Genomic DNA, 16,232 nt, shown 5'->3' with positions numbered 1-16,232 from the left:
ATCGATAGAGAGAACGTACCTGATTATCTTCCGTATGATGATTTTGCTGAGTCGGATAGTATATCTCTAAAGACCCCGGGGCCGGGTGGGTGGGGGAATGGATCGATAGAGAGAACGTACCTGATTATCTTCCGTATGATGATTTTGCTGAGTCGGATAGTATATCTCTAAAGACCCCGGGGCCGGGTGGGTGGGGGAATGGATCGATAGAGAGAACGTACCTGATTATCTTCCGTATGATGATTTTGCTGAGTCGGATAGTATATCTCTAAAGACCCCGGGGCCGGGTGGGTGGGGGAATGGATCGATAGAGAGAACGTACCTGATTATCTTCCGTATGATGATTTTGCTGAGTCGGATAGTATATCTCTAAAGACCCCGGGGCCGGGTGGGTGGGGGAATGGATCGATAGAGAGAACGTACCTGATTATCTTCCGTATGATGATTTTGCTGAGTCGGATAGTATATCTCTAAAGACCCCGGGGCCGGGTGGGTGGGGGAATGGATCGATAGAGAGAACGTACCTGATTATCTTCCGTATGATGATTTTGCTGAGTCGGATAGTATATCTCTAAAGACCCCGGGGCCGGGTGGGTGGGGGAATGGATCGATAGAGAGAACGTACCTGATTATCTTCCGTATGATGATTTTGCTGAGTCGGATAGTATATCTCTAAAGACCCCGGGGCCGGGTGGGTGGGGGAATGGATCGATAGAGAGAACGTACCTGATTATCTTCCGTATGATGATTTTGCTGAGTCGGATAGTATATCTCTAAAGACCCCGGGGCCGGGTGGGTGGGGGAATGGATCGATAGAGAGAACGTACCTGATTATCTTCCGTATGATGATTTTGCTGAGTCGGATAGTATATCTCTAAAGACCCCGGGGCCGGGTGGGTGGGGGAATGGATCGATAGAGAGAACGTACCTGATTATCTTCCGTATGATGATTTTGCTGAGTCGGATAGTATATCTCTAAAGACCCCGGGGCCGGGTGGGTGGGGGAATGGATCGATAGAGAGAACGTACCTGATTATCTTCCGTATGATGATTTTGCTGAGTCGGATAGTATATCTCTAAAGACCCCGGGGCCGGGTGGGTGGGGGAATGGATCGATAGAGAGAACGTAACCAGCTGTCTTAAGTCCGCAAGGCGAGGGGTAAAGGGTCTGTATTTCGTAGCCGGCTGTGAAACAATTCGATTCTAGACATGCAAGGAAAGGTTATATGTATGCAATCGATAGCACGGTTGTAGTATGTATTTAGTTTTATTGTTGGACCGAGTTGTGCGTTCGTTTGCTTAAAAATATCGTACACTCTTGGTAGCCATCGAAAACGTTTCATCAAGCAGTATTTTTTACTTAGTCTTATGTTCATTCCACGTCTCTGACCCATCGTTGGCCGTGGAAAAGATGGTATAACTAGCTGGACATTCGTGTCACACTTGCTCAAATTAGTACTGAACAAGGAAAGCAAACCCTTCCCTGGAAACCAATACAGTCCAGTCATATAATTGCATAACTAAAAATCTACTATCTACTGTCCCCTTACTCTTCTGTAGAACACTAAAGTATTCCAAAAATGATTCTATTTATAGAAGAATTAAAAGCACTTCAAGTGATCAAATGCATGCCGAAGGGTTAATCATATAAGATGTTGGAGTTGGATTTAGTAGGGCTCTCAGTGAACGGGAGCAACAAGACATTATTTAGTCTGGTTCTTCCGTTCAGTTTACATCTCGACAACAAAATGCCGCGTACCCTGGAATTTCATCGAATAAATTGTGATTTAGCCGGTTGGCAATGATGGATTCTTATACATGTTCATGAAGTGTAAATCATGCTACCGTAAACCTGTCACAGCACATTTCCGTTTTGGTGTCTTGAAAACAAAATACTAATGATAAGTAACAAACAATAGTATCATGAAGAGCCACAAAATAAAATTATGCTTGCAAATCTAACTTAGAGATCTAACTATTAGTTAACAAATCTAGGCTTCGAGCTCTTTAATCAATATAGTAGTAATGTTGGTGCGTCACATCTCGATCTCCTTGTACCTAACCGGTTACTATCTAACCAATGTATATTCAATATATATTTCGTTAATAGGATCGAAAGTAAAAATCTGTAAGTCGAGTAAGGGCTGACAATCGATATGAAATGCAAGATTGTTGTTAACCTAAGGACAACTGATAACTCTTGGTCATAGTCGAGTTACCAAAGGCTAAGCCAGCGTTAGTCTTCAAAACTACAGTTAGCTATTTCAAAAATCTTTGTAATTTCTTGAGACATAAATCAAAACGTTTAAATAGGAGGATAAATTAAGAGAAAAAGACACCGATTCTGGATCGAGCAAAGTTTTAATAAAAGAGACATTTGCCATGCCAATGGGGCTGGTTATAGACGTGATTTAAAGTGTTTTTTAAAACCCCTTTATTGCCTAATGATGCATATAAAAACAATTACATGTCAAGCTCTGTTATGGTTTGCAAAGAATCAATAGATTTCAGCATAGTTAAAATTCAGCTATTGCATTCATCTCTAAGGAAAGTTCATGGGACCATATTTTCAATCAATCTTTTCCGACCAGTTTTTAGATTCGTTGCACAGCCAGAATATTATTATTTGCGTGTTTTAACTAAATCACAAAAAATGCCTAGCTACTAATAAAGCTTTCAATCGTGTTTTTTGCTCAGTTAATTCTTAGAGGCAGTTATAATATTCGCCGGGTCCAGTGGTAAAGCATAAACGTTCTGCTGTGAATGGAACTGTTCAGTTCAACTGATTTTCGAGACATTACCCTACTGGCAGAGTCTCCATAATTTCATCCGAGCGAGAGAAAGAAAGGAGAATCTGTAATTCTGTGCACGTGATGGATAGCTATGACTAGGATTATGTTTAATGATTCGATCTCTTCCCTTCCGACTATCAAATTTTCTCAGTCAAAAAATCTTAGACTTTCGAATCTAACCAGTAGCACACTTTCGTTCGCTACTAGTTTTTTTTTTGATTTTCTCAGGACCTTGTGATTTCTATAGCTAAAGTGTCCAGACATGATTCTAGAGATGTCTCGCAGAAAAGTTAAGAAAGTGCATCCACTTTTTTTCCCCGCAGGTACTGAACGCCGACCTTTACTCAGTATTTTACTATCTGCAGCCAGTGATTAGCTAGAATAGCGAGCTCACAAAACACGCTTCATGACAAAGACGGCTATAATGAGCCCGAAGAAGAAATCCCATCCTTGGAAGACATCAACAATATATAATATGATTAGTCTAGTTTTAATACACATTCCTGCACGACACAAGAAACGTTACATTTCTCAATATTTTAATCAAATTCTGCAAATAAAGTTGCAAATTCCAAATACCATAATTTCGTGTCCTCTACGTTTTTCTCGTTTTGATGCAGCTATCCTACAGCGTATTTTTTTAAAAAAGAGATATTTTTGGCAGTGATAAGAAATTCAAGAAACACCTCAAGTAGAACGATCTGCTGGAGCGAGCGAGCCTCCAGACGAACCATGCGGAAAAAGTGTGAGAAACTACACGAAATACGTTTATCCCGCATAATTAGTACTGCTATAACTATGGATAACGGCTAGGTTTGATAACCCTGAAATAACTTTGAGTTCCGTATTAATTTTTGAAATAAAAGGACTGTAAAATGGTTTCATGTATTTTTTGATGTGTAGGATATGCGATCTCGCACCATCTTCGATTCATATAGCTATCTGGTTTCTCCATTTTCAACATACTCCGTCCATTTACCAAAATGTTGTTGAATTTTATGGATTTTCAGTTCGATATATTCGAAAATATTTTTAATGCATGGCTAGTCTTCCTAGCGAAACAATTATATTCAGGTTTTAAAAAACTTGTTTTGCAGAACAGAGACAAAACCTAATTAGATTCCCACTGCTGAATAAAGTAGCATATATTCAACTCATGTTTCGTAAATACACATTGTTGTAATTATTATATAACAGCTTTGCGCTGCACTAACTTCATCTAAACTCCTTCGCAGGCAAATCATTAAAATACTGATATAACATGCAAGATAAACACGTAGGCTGCAGATAGAATTCTATGCTTGACTTATAAGTGATTATATTTTCTGTATACGCACGAGACGTGATGACTCAATAACATTTGGTTAATCAATTCAATAAAATTCGATCTAAACGGGATTTTTTTTGGGTAAATAATAATATCTAAACTGATTGAGTCTTGACTTAGCACATAATAGCAGGCCACACCATTCAGACATATTTCAGACATGCATGGCATAACATTTTAGAAAATAACTATCTTTTATATTCATATTAAAACCTATCTTTTACGCAGAAAAATTACGAGGCACTTTCCAAATTGGAGTGTGTAACAACGATGATTTCGATTTTTGGATGCTTTTTTTCTATATATTTGCTCTTAGAAGACCATTATTAATATTATGAATTATATGAATGATAATATATTATATAAATAACTAATAATCTATTAACTTACGAGTACCTTATTATAAATAAATGTCCAGTTTAGAGATTGGAATTGGACGCTAATGATAATCTATATAAAGTCAATGTTCATTTTATAATTGATGTTTCGCAAACGACAGCTAATAGTACCAATATAACTGGGTTTTGGACCAAATCTAATGTCGTATGAATCATAAGTGCTATTTGCAAAGCCACGCCCAGACAATGAAAGTTTACTTCAAAATCAGGATATTATTTTTTAAGATGGTAGACGCGTATAACGACTAGTAACGTCTTTAAAAAGGATTATATACTATTGTAGAACCTTAATAAATATCATTATCATAAAAATTAGAATTTCAATTATAAAACTATTAAATATTTACAAAAAATAATATATAAAATTATAAAGTATTCTAAGTATATATTGAAGAACAAATAAACTATGTTCACAAAGATCAGTGATTTCCTATTCGCAGTTTTATGGTGAAAGGGTCAAAGTTTTTCGACTGAAGAATATATTGCTATTAAAAAGAGTTTTATGAACAGCTATGGGTCTCAAGGTTTGACTGTTTCTCGTCAGCTTGTAAAAATTGATGGCAAAGTTGATAGTACACTTTGTGTAGATGTTTACGTTCAAAGTCTAACAGTGTACTAATAAGTTCGGGCTTCCCTAACACTTCTTTTACTCGTGTACAAACAGGGATTAAAAACCAAGCAACGGCTTTTAAACTTTCAATTATTGGATGCTTTTTGTCTTATTTTATTCAATTATACAATCCCCTGGGGAGATAGCGTTTGTACTTTCGGATGATTTCGTAATCATACTTCTAGAAAAAAAAAAAAAAAAAAAAAAAAGAAAAGAAAAAGAAACCAATACTTGCAAAATACTCTAACTGTATTTTGTTCTGATTTTACCACTCCTTTCTTTGGTCGATAAGTATTGGGTAAAAGTCGTCAACAACGCATAATCTGGTTCGAGAGGCAGGGTTATGTCCCATATGTAAATGTATGTAATCATAATAAAACAGAGAATCCTTTGCTGATTGAGCTGTCTTTTGTCATAAAAGCCTTGTCATGGTATCTAAGTTATCAATTTGTTTTGTTTTGATCAATTCTTTTTACAGTACATGACATTTTAATAGGAAAAAGCCCCATCTAGACTTTAACATATTTCCACTTTTTTCCTCTTTTCTTTGCAACCTCATAAATTGCCTGTTTTACTGTGTCATTCAATCATTTCTGATTCATTTGGGGGGAAACGAGGCTGATTATCCGGCTTTCTTACTCTAGTTATATGACTTATATGGCTTGACCATGCAGTGCATTATTAATTAACCACCCCGTCAGGGAGCCTCAAACACTTGTCTCTTTTAGCCACTTACTTTTATCTCTATCAATTCTATCGCTGGGAGACCATTTATAACTTTATTTGCTCTAAAAAAATAGAATTTGCCATAAGTAAAGCTTGGAACGTTTTTTTATCCATAAGTTCAAAAGTTCATAGCATGATAGGACCGTAAGCAGTTCTATAGTGACAGCTTAAAAAGTGATTTAATAAATTAAGAATGATCAGTGCAGATGTGTTTTGACCAAACTCACAGGCCATAGCAGAGTTACTTAGAATACACTCGACACCAGACATAGCGACTGTATGAACAAGTTCTACGGCCAGGTCCGACTGAAACTGAGTCCAAGTTACCTGAAGCAGGCTTTTTATCTTATAGTCGCTAGAAAGGCCACCCTATCGCATCTTCTAGTCATGTTTATCGTTCTATTAGGAATACCGCAAAAAAACGTTTGGGTCAAAAGAGGCCAAATAATTGATCGTAGTTTTCATTTCCTACTACTAAATGGTTCGAAAATGAATCAAAACCCAAAATAAACATTACAATACCACATTCAAATTCTTTCAGTAAAAAGTGTTTTTAGGTTGTCTTGAATGCTTTGAGGTCAAAATTGTTCATGAAATTGTTCAAAATTGTTCACGATATAATCTAGTAATCCTGTTAATTGAGTTCAACTCTCTTGGAACAACAGTGGTTTGCGTCAGTGCGCTGTACCGTTACATTGCATCTGTAGACTATAGAGTTTACGGCTGGTTGTGCTCCAAGCGAGAAAAACATGCTATGCCATCCCACACGCTTTTGTCATCAATGCCGTTATACATTCCTAAACATTGACGCATTCAAAATCTACTTTTAAAAGGAGTGGGATTTGAAGACGATTTTCCTTTCGTGATCTAACCGATAATGTACTTGAAAATTCTCACAGGGGACTAAACATGCAACCCCAAAAGAAAAACAGTAACTTGTCCTTGGCTCTGAGTCAAAAAATCTGCTTCTTTGATATGTTAATAGAACTTAGAAACCTCTTTTGTCAAAATAAAGCCCCTTCAGTTGGAGAATTTGTATGCATGAACAGTTTTACACGGTATGAAAATTAAAGATCTTAAGCCGACCTTAAAAACTCGATCTAAACCCGACTCAGCACAAGAACTAGTATGACTAGAATAAGCTTCGATTTGCAAGAGGCTCAATTTTTTGGCGTATTTCATTTGATTAATCTAAAAGGGAGAGACTCAGTTTGCTCGATCGGAAAGCGGAAAAAACTTAAACACGTAAAACTCTTCGGGGGGCGTGGCTTGGGTCAAAAGGCCGAATATATTATGTTTTATTGAGAATGCGTTATTACTGATGTGAAGATTAAGGGGTCGTAGTTAAGGACAACTAACGAGGGGAATTTAGCATGACTAAATTTCTCAGCTGACTTTACCAAAAAATAAATAAATTTATTAAAATTTGCCCCTGGATAACGAAAAGAAATAGCATGAAATGTAATGATTTTTTTCTCGCTGAAAATAAAATTACCTGAAATCTGTGTAAGAAATATTTGTCGGTCTAATATACTTTATGAAAGCTTTCTTGATAACCTTGATAGCTGGAGTGCAATCAAGCAGGGATTTACTTTCGACATAGAGCAGCGCGTATGTGAACAGTATTCTTCCACGAAAGATTAATCAAGACTGCAAGACAATTAGTCAATATTTATAAATGGTAGCGAAAGCTTGTGACTCGAAACTTTTAGAAAATATATTTGGTGTTTTTCGTGCGTTGCTGGAGTCTTCCATTGTTTTACTTTTTTTATGCTTGGACGGTATTTGAGCGTCTGTTAGCATGCTAATGAGCTGGAGTAAAAGTTAGTCTTATTTGGTATGCTTGGCTGCATGTAAAGTTCAAAACAACATCATATTCGTACAACAGAAAAACCTCACGATAAAATACTATCCTTATATCTTGGAGTCCTTATTTTGTCACGAATCATCAAACTTAATCTTTCGCAAAATGAAAACACTTGATGATCCGACAACTTTCCTCAAAAAGCCAGCATTTTAGATTGTAAAGCCGCGAGATATTTGAAACGACTGACGCAATTCAATCTAAATAACTAAATAAACCAATCTTGAATTCTTAGACTCATTCCATTATTTTCTACAACGAACCAGTAGCAAATATACTCTTCTTTATCGTCCTATCATTTTAAGGAAAAAGTTTAACAAACTTTCCTCAATTTTCGTTTATCAAATTCTCGAGATCAACAAGTTGTTGATCATAGTGTGAAACTCATCTTTTATGCATTAAGTTTAAATTTAGAAGCAGTTTAAAATGTTGTGGGAACAGAAAAATCATTAATATTGAACTTCATCATGCGCTAGACAAAATATAATGCAACTATCCTTAGAATAACCTAGAAAATTCTAGTTAATGTTGTTTAATAATTCTTCATTAAAAAACACTTTGATTTGTGGCTGTAGGAGAACGTTAGTGTAAAAGATAACCTCGTTTTAAGAAGGAAGTAATTTTTTTTCCACATCCACTATTATTTTGAATAAAAGCAGTTTTTTTCACCATTTCCCATTGACTAGTGAACATTGTGTTTTCTCATTTGTCGCACCGCAGTTTTGTCATTTTTTTCTTTTCAACATCAACATCTCTATCTTATTTATTTGGTAAAATAGATATCGCATCAAGTTGCTTCCCTCCCGTAAAATCAAACAAGAAATCTTGATAAAAATCGTATTTGAATTTTTTTCACGAAAACCATAGCGAAAGTTTGAAGAAGTTTTCGACCTTTTGTTGGTATCCAAGGAAAACCATTCGAAAGTGTTTGAAATGACACGAAGGGGTCACGTCATTGTTTAATATTGATTGATAGGAAAGTCAAACACAAAGTAGATATCTTATTATTAAACCAAGGCAAACACTTTGAATGCCTTTCTTATTGGCAAACTATTCAGAATTCCATTTTTGCGGTCTACGGTCAGGCTACATTTATAACTATTCTTACATTGCAAACATTAGAGAGTTACACTTGACAGACTTTGAGGGAATTCGTAGAAGATTTGATTTCGTTTGGAAAAATGTCCAAAGGTTTTTCCTGTCTTACAATTGTAAGTCAAAACTGTGTTCAAGGCGACCTAACGCCGGTATCTTATTTTCTTTACGAAGGCGATCGATATAACTTTTGCTTCGAAATATTGACGCCAAAGTGAATTCTCGCTTCATCGGAGGTCAAATCCGTTTTTTCCCCCACGTGGTTTGTTTATGGTAATTGCGTTAAGACGAAACGTTCAGAAAAATTTATTCTACAGCCGAAAATTCCCATAAAGAATTATTAAACAATACGTGTGTTAAGTTCTTCTAAGAGATAATATATAAGGGGGAGACAAAATTGCAAAAACAGAAAACATTTCTAAACGTTGCAAGATTACTGAGTTATTAGTTCTTGTCTTTTAATGATTTCCGGCGAATGCTTTCATCGACTAATAACTAGCATGCTTTTCTTCTGGAGAAAAATCACCTAAAATTTGTAAAAGAACAAGAGACCACGAGATTTGGGAACTGAAATTCTAAACCTCAGGGAAATGTTCCAAGAAATTCGAGCTTTATCTGAGAAGCTTGTGGGGTACGGAGGCGGGGAGTTACAACAACTCATGAAAATTGCATAAGCCTGACGTCACTATTGGAATTCTCCCGTTGAATGGTCAGCAGCAGTGAACTGCAAGTCCGTGCATCTAATATAGGAATGCGTAGCGCGTTGACTGAGCATTCGGTGAACTCCGCGCGTCAAGAGAACAAGGAGAAGGTGTGTATTGATTTTGGGAATTACCTACCACCCGAGGGATGCCGAGAGCTTTCTTGATCAGGAGCAGGAGTGCCTTTCCTACTCAAAACTCAAAAAAGGAAAACCTCCCCGAAGTTCAAGATGAAAATAACAGAAATGCACAGTCGACAGGAATTTCAGAGCATTTTAAGCAAGGTAAACTTTGGTTATTTACTCTTTATAATTTTCCTGAATTTCCGCAAGGAAAACGAGAGAAAAGTTCACATTTCTCTTCTTAATCTAGTGTAAAAACAGATATACTCTAGCTTAGATTTTCCTTCGAGTTTGGCGAGACACTTCAACACATTTTTCACGTGGAAATTTGCTTGAAATTACTTCTGATAAAGTTTACACAAACTACTCATAAATTTCCTAAACTTTGAATTTCTTGTAAATCCTATCTTCTGAGCTTCAAAAGACGATTCAAAGTTTTAGATTCTTTACTTCTCATTTATATCTCCAATCAGTTTACAGTAAGATTTCTCTGTGTTTAGGGTTTAAAACAATTTCTGATTTTTAGAAAGAAGCGAAAACCCAATTTACACTTCGCTAAATTGCGCGCTTTGGCCAGTTCGACAAAGTCCTCATCTAACTTATTTTTGAGCTTAAAGATAATCAAAGTATTCTGAAAAATAAGGGGTTTTTGAAAATATTTCCTGCCATGTGCAAATTTTCCCGGTATATTTTATATCCTCCAACGGTATTTCTATTTTCGGTTTCAGATTTTTCTAGTGTTGCCTATGCGATTCCAACAACTTCAGTAGATCACATTACACCCGCCGATGATGATGTTGACAGGAGAGTATACGCTGGACATATGCGAGAACTCGAACGATCAAACAGTGAAGACGAAAAGCAAGAATTTAGCCGTTCATCGCTCGAGATACCAAAATACCGAGTCATCAACACGAAAATAAACCAAGGAGGCAGAAAAAAGTCTAAACGCGCTTTAGAGACACAACCAGGAGATTTAACAGACAATTATGTCCCCAAGAAGGTACGAAAAGGTCAGCCTAAGAAAACAGTCGTTTATTACTACGAAACCGCCGAAGAAACTCAAGCGAGGGAAAACAACGGTTTTCACAAAGTTCCTAAAGATGAGTCAGGTTGTGGTAGAAATTACACGCATGACAAGCGGCATTACGCTAATGAACACAGTCGTTATCACAACCATGAAGCCTCTCAATCTCCTGGGACGTCAAGTGACAATTTCTATTCATCTAGTGGTGGCAAACAAACTGGGTCATTTGCAATGCAGAACAGCCGCGAATCACTCGACCAAGAAAAAGCGGCCTCGAAAGGTACACAAAAGAACAATGACGTGTTAGACAAGAATGCAGGATTGGAAAATGTCATGATAGTGGAATATCACTCGATGAGCAGGAATCAAGACAAAAGATATCGTGCCAACGAGCACAAATCTACAGAACCCGTAACGCAACAGACATCACGGGGTTATTATTTACCATCTCGTAGTGTTCATACAACCTCTTACAGACCAGTTACCACTAATGTGACAACTTCAGTTCCTGCAAAGATTCAACCGCCTCAAAGTGCTTCGGTTCCTGCCGTCAAACAAGAATCAGAAACAAAGGTTGTCTATGTGCCTGTCTTTCCTGTATCGCGAGGTCCTAATGGCGTCATTTATGAAGCCATTCCAAATGCTACTCCTATTATGGCTAAAGATACAGTACAAGTACAACCAAGCCAGCCAGAACCACAACAAGCGCAACAGCCACCCCGACTGGAACCACCAAGAGCAATACCGCAGCAGCCACACCGACCAGAACCACCAAGAGCAATACCGCAGCAGCAAATAGTCCAACCAGGACAGGAGGTTATTGTGCGACCTGTGATGCCCAGCCCACCTGCACCTCAGAATGAACCGAGGATGGAGTACAGGGCATATGAACCACATATGCCACAACAACTTACTGCAACCCCTGCACCTGGGCACCAATCGTTTCAGCCACACCATCAAGGCCACGTCATGGTGCAGCAGCAAACAGCTCCACCCTACCCATCACATACCACCACAGTTGTTCAAGTTCCTCAGTATCAGGCAAGCAGACCACATTATAAACAGCAGTACCAACCAAGAGCAGAACATCCACAGACCTCTCACGCTGCAACAGTCCCACAGCCACACAATTATCGACCTAAGCATCAAACAGTATCAGCATCTCAGCCTCCAAACACAAGGGGTTCAGAGCCAGTACAGCACTACCAACATGCAAGACCAGCTGTCCCTGTATCCCAAACTTACCATGAAGTTCCAGTTCATCAGTATACGGCACAACAGAGCCAACTACAGCATCACAACTACCAAAGAGAAGAGATAACGGTCCAACGTTATCCTTCTCCTGTAAACGTAGTAGTATCAGCTCCACAAAATATGTATCCAGATAGAGTCGCCCAACCAAGACCACCTCCTCTTCCATCGCAGCCTCAACATGTAGAGAAACCAGCCCTTCCTTCACCATCATATCCACAAGAGAGTGCCAACAGGCAGCTTACTCCTCGCTACACACCTGATGGTGTCAACCATAGACACAAGTTTGTCTACGCTCCTCCGCCTGCTGACTTCATGAACAGTCCTGTCTACAGAGTACCAAAAAACGAGGAAAAGAGCAGAAATGAGGCGTACTATAATGGGAAAGTTGGTAACAAGAGTGGATCCAAAAAGCGCAAATCTTCCTTGCCATCTCATGCTGTTATGCCGAGAAAGATAGACGAACACCAAGAGATCCCAAGCCCTGTGGAGAGCAACTCCAGAACACCAAGCCCAAAAGAAACAGATTTGAGATGCAACGAAAGGCTTGTCAAGTCACCTAATCGACCCTCTACGCTAAACAAATCAAGCCTTGTCATCACTCCTCCAGTGTCGCCCACAGAGGGAGAGGAAGAGAATATTGAAACCGTTACAGTTGTTGTGCGCGATCAAGGAATCCAAGCCAGTCCAAAAGATGGACGCTCACTTGAACATACATGTTACAAAAGACCGATTAAACATATGCGCAGCGGTAGCTACCACTCTGAAAGTTCAGAAGAGGAGTTTCTAGAGGACGATAATTGTAACATGAAAGACACTCGCAAAATGAAAGCTGAGCATCATTTGAGGAGCCAGTCAGATGAAGAAGAAGATGAAGATCATGGTACGTATACAGCAGATGGTACTCTGGTCGTACGTATTCCATACTCAGAAACCAACAACCTCAAAAAACAACATCGAGCAAAAAGGGGGAACTATAGATTTGTTTGCAGGTATTGCAACAAAGGATTCCAGTGGCATTCTCATCTAGAATCTCATGAGCGCACGCATACCGGAGAAAAGCCCTTTAAGTGTCCTGAATGTGATCGCGCATTCTGTAGAGCTGATGGCTTACAGTGTCATATGCTGGTTCACAACAAAAAGAGACCCTACAAGTGTCCTTATTGCGGCAAGGGATTCAACGACAAGATAATTTTGGAAAAGCATATTTATTCACATACTGGAGTAAAGCCATTCAAGTGCGAGTACTGTGGACGTGCTTTCAGTGATTCTCTTTCTATTGAAAAACACTTATTGGTTCACACTGGTAGCAAGCCATACAAATGCCCGTACTGTGTGCGCTCGTTCAACGATTCTCAAATGTTAGTCAGACACATCCGAAGCCATACCGGCGAGAAACCATTCAAGTGTAAACACTGTCCAATGGCATTCAGCAAACAAAGTGCCCTTATTATTCATACAAGAGTCCATACAGGGGAAAAGCCATATCAGTGCCCTCACTGTATCAAGTCATTCTCAATCTCTGGGAACCTACAAAGGCATATTCTAATTCACACAGGCGAAAGACCCTACAAATGCAGCAAGTGTCCAAAGGCTTTCAACAATCCAAGTCATTTATCAAGACACATTAGCAAGCTTCATGCTCCTCAGCTTGAAAACGCCAAGGAACAAATAAAATACGAACAATTTCAACCTGAACAACCATATCATTCACCTCCAGAAGTGGTATAAGAACTATTTTTATTCACAGAATTTATTTTTTTGTTAGCTAGTCTGATGTTTATATTAGTCTAATTTGATTACTTCACAAAGCCAATGCATAATTATTTTTTTGCTCTAATAACTTTTTTAGGAGACCACAGAATAATATACGGTTGAACTTAAACCGAAATGGTTAATTAGCTTATAGTTTCCATAAAATGTATACTCAATATATATATATATTTCGAAAGTTTGCCATAAATACAAGACCAGTGTCTTTCCTCGTGTAGTGGACTGCAAAGTCAATAGATTAAGATTTCCCGCCTTTTTTACGGTTATTATCATGTTAAGTAACACCTGCAGTGCCAAAACGTGGCTTGCAGTTCTGTTTTAATGTCCTGTGGTTTGTTGGCTGTTAAAAAATCACCTCAAAACTTGAGATTATCTTACAATGTAAGTTGAAAGTGGTAGTATGCATGTGTACAGTAATGGTATACATAATATTTAGAAATATTTATGACAAGGATAGTAATTATTCACTTAAATATACGCCTCTTGCAGATAGTATTGATTGTTTTAGGTATCAGAAAACTAAGAAAACCTAAACTTGAGTAAATTAAGTTCATATATAACATATGAACACTTATTTCTAGTGGTAATCACTTTATGGTGGCGATTCGTTGTACCAAAAAATATTATAAAGATGCTAATGTATATTTGAAAACTAATCATGTTAATAGTGTTTCATGCTAGCATCATGCAGTAGTTCTATATTTATATTAAAGACACTGGGTTTAAGTTTGTACATATTTTACTGATATATCCAGATCGTTGAAGTTAGGTAAGCATATTGGAAGAGTTCACTTAAGTACTCAGTCTATTCCATATTATTTTGAATAAATTGTCTGATCAAGTTTGCAGAGATTTGTTTTGCTGTATTTCTTTTTAACTCATTTTTTGTTTAACCCAAATGTATTTTCTGCGATCCAGTAGCCACGCTTGTAGATATGATATTTGATATTTCAGCTTTTTTTTGTTCTCAAAAAAATAAAATAAATAAAAGATATCTGGTTACGGATGGATGATTTTTTTGGGAATGCCAGAGTCAATGTTGCTATAAAGGATACTTATTGAGTGACGCAAGGCAAGAATCCAGGAGATCCGCAAGAAAACATACAGCGTTTTTAATCTTTTACACCAATTGGTGATAAATACAAAAACCGCATATTTAGCAATAATACCGGCAGAAGCTACTAATGATGTTTTGACGTTAATTTACACAAATACAAATCAATGATGTAAATCAAATTTATTCTTATAGGAGAAGAATTCCATTGACATGATGACAAAATTACTTCGAAAAAAAGTGTTGCATTTGTACGACATATATTCAGGATCTTTTTAAAAAGTTTTCGATGCATAGTCAGTGCCTTGTAGCTTTTGAAGTTTCAGTAAATTGGAACAATGCTTGTCAAAAATGGCGGGAAACTCGATCTTTGTTTTGTTGTAGATCGAGTTCGGAAGGTCATGAGGATTTGTTAGTCTCTCAACCGAACTTTTCAAGATAATGTTGCTTCTGTATCTTCAAGCTTTTGGACCCGCGTTTATCTTTCAAAAGACTTTTCGTGGGAGAGAAATTTGAATATAAAACGAGAGTTTTATTACCTTACCCTGGGGTCCAGAGGTTATTTATTTTCGCTTTGGCGTTTGCTGTTTTGAAGGGAAGTCGCCTTCTTGGCGCTCGCTAGTTACAACGGCAAGCGAAATAGAACCTCTCGAGCCCGGGGTATTATTACTTGGAGTATGGACCTAATCTGAGTTAATCCAGTGTGCTGCTCTTATGAATCAAATTGCAGTTTTCAATAAGTTTTATCAGGTATTGAAAAATAATTACCATACCTGAAAAAGAGGCGTTAAAATTAGTAAAACGAAGTTTGAAGGATGATAAAATAGAATAAAGATGATAAAATAAAAATAAAAAATAAATAAGTTTAAAATTTTACGGACTTCAACGACGAGTGCTTTTATACAAAATATCAATTTTAATCAAATGTACTTCCTTCAAACTTCACAGTTTTACTAATCAGTTTTAGCATGCTCTTTCCAGCTATAGTGATTATTTCTATGTCCTGAGAATTTTGGAATTATATGATGAGCGTAAATGAAAGTCAGCCTTGGATTTCCCGCCAAAACAAGATGAATTGGCACAAGTACCATTGATCAGAATCAACACTTCACAACAAAAAGAAAACGTGGACGGAGCAATAAACAATAAAACCCACTTTAAGCACAGAATAAAGCATAGTTATAAGAGCACGTAGTCTTTATTGAGAGAGGGGAGGGTAATAATTTAAACTTTTTGAACGGGTCACACCTGTTTATTTTGTCGAGAGCCTAGTTACTCCCGCCTTAGGCGCCCGTTAAAGCAATTTGGTCTGGCTACGGCTATCAATTTTTTTCAAGAGTCATCAATTTCTTACTGTGACAGGGGGAGGGCTACAACCAATTAAAAAAAAAAACGTTTACTGTGAATTCCCACCCCCCTCCCCCCCTAACAAAAAACGTACCTTCCGCTGTTGGTAATTATTCTTGATAATTCTTTTCTTTTCTTTCTTTTA

At 37.6% G+C, this 16,232-nt stretch overlaps 1 protein-coding gene across 1 annotated transcript; it reads left to right on the top strand.

The window, feature by feature from the left end:
• The first annotated feature begins 9,569 nt into the window (after positions 1–9,569).
• On the top strand, positions 9,570–14,538 carry LOC116294796 (uncharacterized). Its single transcript, XM_031702454.2, has 2 exons — positions 9,570–9,797; positions 10,364–14,538. The coding sequence occupies exons 1-2, from the start codon at positions 9,662–9,664 to the stop codon at positions 13,642–13,644; spliced, it is 3,417 nt and encodes a 1,138-aa protein (XP_031558314.2). The 5' UTR covers positions 9,570–9,661; the 3' UTR covers positions 13,645–14,538.
• The last annotated feature ends 1,694 nt before the right edge of the window (positions 14,539–16,232 follow it).

The sequence above is a fragment of the Actinia tenebrosa genome, unplaced genomic scaffold (genome assembly GCF_029948245.1).
Source record: "Actinia tenebrosa isolate PJP-AT-01 unplaced genomic scaffold, QUT_ActTen_1.0 PGA_scaffold7__59_contigs__length_16204524, whole genome shotgun sequence".
NCBI classification, from domain to species: domain Eukaryota; kingdom Metazoa; phylum Cnidaria; class Anthozoa; order Actiniaria; family Actiniidae; genus Actinia; species Actinia tenebrosa.
Note: the sequence above shows the minus strand (reverse complement) of the source record. Positions and strands in the feature narration are given on the sequence as shown.